The sequence below is a fragment of the Borostomias antarcticus genome, assembly GCF_949987555.1.
Source record: "Borostomias antarcticus genome assembly, chromosome: 9".
Classification (NCBI taxonomy): Eukaryota; Metazoa; Chordata; class Actinopteri; order Stomiiformes; family Stomiidae; genus Borostomias; species Borostomias antarcticus.
Genome location: NC_140242.1, coordinates 1,895,718 through 1,903,217, shown reverse-complemented (window position 1 = coordinate 1,903,217; position 7,500 = coordinate 1,895,718). Strand labels below are relative to the sequence as shown.

The 7,500-nt window shown below is 48.6% G+C and overlaps 1 protein-coding gene across 1 annotated transcript in view; it reads left to right on the top strand.

The window, feature by feature from the left end:
- The window catches only part of eya1 (EYA transcriptional coactivator and phosphatase 1), a gene marked incomplete at both ends in the record, with an annotated part of 25,574 nt that overhangs the window by 17,154 nt on the left and 920 nt on the right, over positions 1-7,500 (top strand). Inside the window, 2 exons of the mRNA XM_084443507.1 lie at positions 380-463; positions 6,559-6,648. Of these exons, the coding sequence (XP_084299633.1) occupies positions 380-463; positions 6,559-6,648 (174 nt within the window). The remainder of the gene's footprint in view (positions 1-379; positions 464-6,558; positions 6,649-7,500) is intronic.

Genomic DNA, 7,500 nt, shown 5'->3' with positions numbered 1-7,500 from the left:
TGACCAGCCCAAGCAAAATGGATCTGGGTCCCTGTGGCCCACACATCCACGCTGCGGACCTATTGACCAGGACGGATCACCTTGCAGTGTTACAGAGTGACCATTGATTTCACCGCTCTGCTCTTTTCCCCTCCTTCCTCCTGTCTCCTGTCTCCTCCCCTCCCCTCCCCTCCTTCCTCCTCCCCTCCCTGTCTCCTGTCTCCTCCCCTCCCCTCCCTGTCTCCTCCCCTCCCCTCCTTCCTCCTCCCCTCCCCGTCTCCTGTCTCCTCCCCTCCTTCCTCCTCCCCTCCCCTCCCCGTCTCCTGCCTCCTCCCCTCCCTGCCTCCTGTCTCCTCCCCTCCTTCCTCCTCCCCTCCCCGCCTCCTCTCCCCTCCCCCAGCGAGTGTTCATCTGGGACCTGGACGAGACCATCATCGTTTTCCATTCCTTGCTCACGGGGTCCTACGCCAACAGATACGGCCGGGTGAGTTGACCTCTGACAGGGCTCTCTATCGGAGCACGATGCACGCATACCCCACCAGACAGGTCTCTCTATCGGAGCACGATGCACGCATACCCCACCAGACAGGGCTCTCTATCGGAGCACGATGCACGCATACCCCACCAGACAGGTCTCTCTATCGGAGCACGATGCACGCATACCCCACCAGACAGGTCTCTCTATCGGAGCACGATGCACGCATACCCAACCAGACAGGTCTCTCTATCGGAGCACGATGCACGCATACCCAACCAGACAGGTCTCTCTATCGGAGCACGATGCACGCATACCCAACCAGACAGGGGCCCGAGGCCCCTGGCTTTCAGCACAGCTATGAGCCGGACGTAGAGATGCAGAAGAACTCAATGTACAGATAATTGTTTCTTTTTTTAATAGGCCCAACGAGGCCTGAGAAATATTTGTGTTGTGGCGCAGCTGTCGTAGCTATGCAGGGCCAGGCCACAGGGCCGGGCAACAGTTGCACTCCGGTCGTCTACTGACACGTCCTAAGCGCTCTTTTTCCTACTTCCGAAACGTCACGTTAGTTAGTTTAATGAAGTGCTTCTCAATCCAGCCGGGGCCACGCCCACGCCCCCCCAGAGAGCTGGGCGAGGTCGGGACCGTCGAATGTGATGACCTCCCACTGGTGAGAGGGCGACTCTCCTAACTGACCCTGTCTTGATTAGGACACAGACGGATTATTTGTATTCGGTTATTATCAGAAATTGCTTGTATTTGATATTTCATTCAGAAACCCCGGATGCTTGTAAAGGTGAATGTATTACTATAAGGGGTGTATTATTGAGACAGTCAACCAGAGAGCATGGTACAGTACATGCAGATATGATGCAGGAAAGTTGACTTTTCTAGGTCACTGTATTTGTTATTTAATCTAAATCTGCTTCTAAATTTAAACTTTCAAATCAAACAAATTGGTAAATATAGCCTTCCGATTCTCATGGCTTCTGTGATGTCATGTTTTTGTAATAACTTGCAGTATTGTACATGCATCAACAGTACCGCTTCTCCATTTTATAAATCAATATATCATATTGATTTGTAAATATTAATGTTAAAATCCTGTCTGTAGGATTTGAAGATAATTTATGAAATAATATAATTTCTGTCACGGTGCCTTTCTTTGTCTGACATTTTGGGTCTTGGTTTTATTTTGTCTAAGAGAAGACATTCCTCCCCCCTGGTTGTTTTCGGCTGGGAGACTTTCCTCTTTCTCATGTATAAAATGACATATTGGTTCTCATGTGTCAGAGAGCTTAGCGTCCTGGACCCGCGTTCCCCGCCTTTGTTCTGCTGTGAGGGGGTGTTTGATGGGGGCACTGTTTTGTTTTTGGGGTGAAAGAGTGCTGCCCCGCGACCCTCCACTGTTTATTGACTTTATCCTTAGCCGTGCATGCTGGGTAAAGAGAGCGCGGCTTAGGGAGCTGCAGCTCGGAGACGAGGGCCTCTCCGCACACACACGCACACACACGCACACACACACACACACACACACACACACACACGCACACACACACACACACACCAGGTCTCCAACGTGCCCCTCTGAAACAGGAAACACTCTCGATTCCATGAGGACATGCTTTTAGTTCTCATATGGGACGTGACAACTAGCAAGAGTTTCTGCTCTCTCTTTTCCTCTCTCTCTCTCACTCTCCCCTCCTGTCTTTCTGTCTCATATTCATCTCTCTCTCTCTGCCCTCCACCCCTTCGGCTCCCTCTCTCCTTCTCCCTCTGTCTCTCAAACTTCAACCTGCTGACGTGACTCCTCAAAGTTGTTATCGTCCAATCTCACCGAGGGAGGGAGTTGTAATCCCCCCCCCCCCCCCCCCAACCACAACACACTTCCCCCCGAGCCTAAGAGCCTATCACAGACACCCATCTGTAAACTACCTGGCCAGGGAGATCTCTCTGTAAACCCTCCCTCCCTCCCCGCCTAACCCTCTGTCTCACTGGCCCTCTGTCTCACTGACGTCCTGTCTCACTGACTTCCTGTCTCACTGACTTCCTGTCTCACTGGCCCCCTGTCTCACTGACTTCCTGTCTCACTGACATCCTGTCTCACTGACCCCCTGTCTCACTGGCCCCCTGTCTCACTGACTTCCTGTCTCACTGGCCCCCTGTCTCACTGACCTCCTGTCTCACTTACCTCCTGTCTCACTGACCTCCTGTCTCACTGACTTCCTGTCTCACTGACTTCCTGTCTCACTGACATCAACCAAAAGATACCAAACTATGTTTTTTCCCCCTCCTAGCTGTTCAGCGCTTTTGCCTATAAATAGATCCGTATCCAAGCACGCACACACACACACACGCGTGCACACTCACACACACACCCACACACACACACACGCACACACCACCCACACACACACACACACACCCACACACACCCACACACACACACCCACACACACGCACACTCTGCTGTGCTTATCCGTTCTCCTAATTGGCATCAAGGCAGCTCTCTCCCATAAAGCTGATGGGTACGGCCAGCTGTGCTGCTATTGGGCTGGCTTTAGGGGCTGTGGGGGAGGGGGGGAGGGGTAGTTGGGGGGAGGGGGGACTTGGCGCCCCTGTGGAGGGCACTGACATCCAGGGACAGGTGGCGCTGAGGCAGTGACAGCAGCAGACCCTTTGGCCTTCTGGGCTGCTTGTACTCCTCCCCCCTCACTGACTGATTGTTGAGGTTTAATTGGAAAGGATCCACTGGCTCCAGAGCCCCTCTTTACACTGGCTTTTCCCACCAAACATCCCCGCTCGCTAAATCACTTGAACCATGCCAGATTGGGCTGGAGGGGGAGGGGTATTGACATGGTGGTGGTCTAATTATTTCTGATGAATTCTGACTGAAAGATTGATTCAAACTGGGGGGTTAAGGGAGAAAGACAGCCGGCGCGAGTGTAGATTGACTTCTACTTGTGTGGTTTGTCCTCTGTCGTTTGAGTGAAAACACGGCCATTGTGGAGTGTGACAGGTAATCAGTAGATAGCTCAGGTGTGTCTTCAGGTGGTTTAACCATCTAATCCTCTAGTCTGGTGCTGGGGCTTTCTAATACACACACACACACACACACACAAATGCACACACACACACACACATAGTACACACACACACACACACACACACACACACACACAGACACACACACATACAGAACACACACACACACTCACCCATGACCCACCACTATCTCCCTCCCTCCCTGCTAAAATAAAGCTGCTGATTAGACATTTAAGACATTTTGGGCTGGAAGTAATAAAGCTGTGGTTCTTCTATAACTTATTTATTTGAGTTCCTGAAGGTTCTCATTTAAATCGGGCTTAGAAAGAGAACGTGCCGCCAGGTGGAGGGAACGGCACTTCTCTGGGGCTAACTGCCAGAGAAGCCTTCTGGAATATTCTGCATAATGCCACCTTGAGACATAATTGTGTAACACAGGGTTACAATAAGTTCAATTTGATATTCATATCGAACAACGTTGATAATACCGGGCATAGACAGAGGTACTAGGACAACAATGGATGCAGCTATGAGTTTTTTAGTCAGAATTGGACGCAGGTATCGTGTGTGTGTGTGTGTGTGTGTGTGGTTTATGTGCTTGCTCATGGTCTGTCTGGACAGAGGAAAAGCACCGTCACCGATTCATTAACTATTTACGGCTCAGTTCACTCTTGTCTGCGTATTATCTTACAGACAGACAGACGGCCGTGTCGCCATGGACACTATCATCTTACTGACCAGAGAACAAGAATGCAGCTTGAACGAAAAATATGGGCTATCATCAATATTCACAGATGCCCAGGAACACACCGCTAATGAAAGTTTACTTTTCAAAATGTACTTTTTAAAGATTCAGACTAAGAGGAAAATATATTTTTAAAAGTGGAATACGACACATGATCAACACATGTAGTGTGTTCACATAGGGGTTACAGAGCAGTGCTGTGTAATGTACACACAGTATATATATATATATATATATTACACATACAGGACTATTGAAGATATGAAAAGGCTAAGCTATATACAGTATGAGCAGTATTGTCAGGATGAACAATACAGAGTGATATGAATATAATAAGATATCATGTAAACACTAGTAACAGTGTGAATAGTGTGACATGCAAACGCTGGTAGTTACGTAAACAGCTGGAGGTATGATACAAATACAATGTTTACACTATAGATCAGCTAGAAACACTATAGACACTAATATAAATATGAATACACAATAAAGACAGTGGTATAAATGATATGAGTAAATATGAATAAATATGCACTGTAGGCTAACTATAAGCATGATGCATATACATGAATACACTATTGGTCAGATATAAACAGTACAGAATATTGAATATATGCATATTGAATATGAATGTAGATGCATCAACGCAGGTATGTGGAGAATGGAGGATTTACGGTTAGACTGTGACCCGGACCGGGTCCAGATTTGACTACCCTTCCATCTCAGACGGTCACATTTTTACTGCGTTCATTAAACTCCTGGCATCTCTGAGGACGCCTCTGGTCCCTTTTCTGGGATCATAAACAAAAGCAGAAACTTTCTTTCACATGTCAGTAATGTCCTCTTTTATGGGTCCAGCGTGCTCTGGTATTTAAGAGCATTCCTCGGGGGTAAAAGCTTTGTTAATTGAGTGACTGACAAGGACAATCGTCTAACTGTCCTTCTCGTCGTCTCTGATAGCAGAGCTGGATACTGGGGGGGGGTTGTGTAGTTTGGTGTTAGTTATTAGCCTGATACTGGGGGATATGTGTGTGTGTTTGTTTGGTGTTAAGTCATGGGGATGTGTGTATTCTGTTTGGTGTTAGTTATGTGTGTGTGTGTATTGTGTGTGGTGTTAGTCATGTGTGTGTATTGTGTGTGGTGTTAGTCGTGTGTGTGTGTATTGTGTGTGGTGTTAGTCATGTGTGTGTGTATTGTGTGTGGTGTTAGTCATGTGTGTGTATTGTGTGTGGTGTTAGTCATGTGTGTGTATTGTGTGTGGTGTTAGTTATGTGTGTGTGTGTGTATTGTATGTGGTGTTGGTCATGTGTGTGTGTATTGTGTGTGGTGTTAATCATGTGTGTGTATTGTGTGTGGTGTTAGTCATGTGTGTGTATTGTGTGTGGTGTTAGTCATGTGTGTGTGTGTATTGTGTGTGGTGTTAGTTATGTGTGTGTGTATTGTATGTGGTGTTGGTCATGTGTGTGTGTATTGTGTGTGGTGTTAGTTATGTGTGTGTGTATTGTGTGTGGTGTTAGTCATGTGTGTGTATAGTGTGTGGTGTTGGTCATGTGTGTGTGTATTGTGTGTGGTGTTAGTCATGTGTGTGTGGTGTTAGTCATGTGTGTGTGGTGTTAGTCATGTGTGTGTGTGTATTGTGTGTGGTGTTAGTCAGGGGGATGTGTGTATTGTGTGTGGTGTTAGTCAGGGGGATGTGTGTATTGTGTGTGGTGTTGGTCATGTGTGTGTGTATTGTGTGTGGTGTTAGTCATGTGGATGTGTGTATTGTGTGTGGTGTTAGTCATGTGTGTGTAGTCATGTGTGTGTATTGTGTGTGGTGTTAGTCATGTGTGTGTGTATTGTGTGTGGTGTTAGTCATAGGGATGTGTGTATTGTGTGTAGTGTTAGTCATGTGGATGTGTGTATTGTGTGTTGTGTTAGTCATGTGTGTGTGGTGTTAGTCATGTGTGTGTGTGTATTGTGTGTGGTGTTAGTCATGTGTGTGTGTATTGTGTGTGGTGTTAGTCATAGGGATGTGTGTATTGTGTGTAGTGTTAGTCATGTGGATGTGTGTATTGTGTGTGGTGTTAGTCATGTGTGTGTGGTGTTAGTCATGTGTGTGTGTGTATTGTGTGTTGTGTTAGTCATGTGTGTGTGGTGTTAGTCATGTGTGTGTGGTGTTAGTCATGTGTGTGTGTGTATTGTGTGTGGTGTTGGTCATGTGTGTGTGTATTGTGTGTGGTGTTAGTCATGTGTGTGTAGTGTTAGTCATGTGTGTGTATTGTGTGTGGTGTTGGTCATGTGTGTGTGACCCGTGTTGTTCTCTCCTCAGGACCCTCCAACGTCGGTGTCTCTAGGCCTGAGGATGGAGGAGATGATCTTCAACCTGGCCGACACACACTTATTCTTTAACGACCTGGAGGTAAGGCTGGGTTCCTTTATACCTCTCTAACACCCCCCCCTTTCTCTCTCTCTCTCTCTCTCACACACACACACACAGCCAACGACCTCGGCCTTGGACCTTGTCCATCTCTGTCTTTTCGCCCCCCCCTCCCCCCCCCCCACCTTCCGCTCCCAACCTCACCTCACGGTGATGACTTTAGCAGCGTGTTTCTCTTTGCCGTGATATTTCAGGGGCCCGGCCCTAGATGTAGATAAGTCACAGTAGGGGTGTCTACATTACATTACCAGCGGACAGAGCAGTCCATTAAAGTTTTAGCCCGAGCATCAACAACCGTTTCGCGGCAGGGAGCCCGTTTCTCAGTTACCAGTCCCTCGGCGGTGAGGCATTACCTTAGAGCCCGAGGGATGCCATGAATTTTACATGCGCTGTCAGTCTCGGCCGTCGACGGGTCGCCGCCCCCACCCCCCTCCGACCTACCCCCCCCCCCCCCGGCTCCCATAGCCTCGGCTGCAATTTGTCAGGCTCTAGTATTTCTGCGCCCGCCCCGTCTGTCTGTGTGTCACGCTGTGTTCTGTGTGTCGCTGTCCGCCAACGCCGCCGACCCCTCAGTCACGGCATGAAATTACCCCCCTGCCCTCTCCTCCCCCTCCGCCCACCCACTCATCAGCTCCTACCCCCACCCTCCCCAGATTCATGTACGTTTAGTGTAAAATCTGCCCCGGGGGGCATGGAGATGGGTGTGTGTGTGTGTGTGTGTGTGTGTGTGTGTGTGTGTGTGTGTGTGTGTGTGTGTATCTTTGGTGTCTGACTGAGTGTCTAAGTGTCTGCTCCACCCCGAGGAGATGTGAGCTACAGACCAGACCGAGGGTC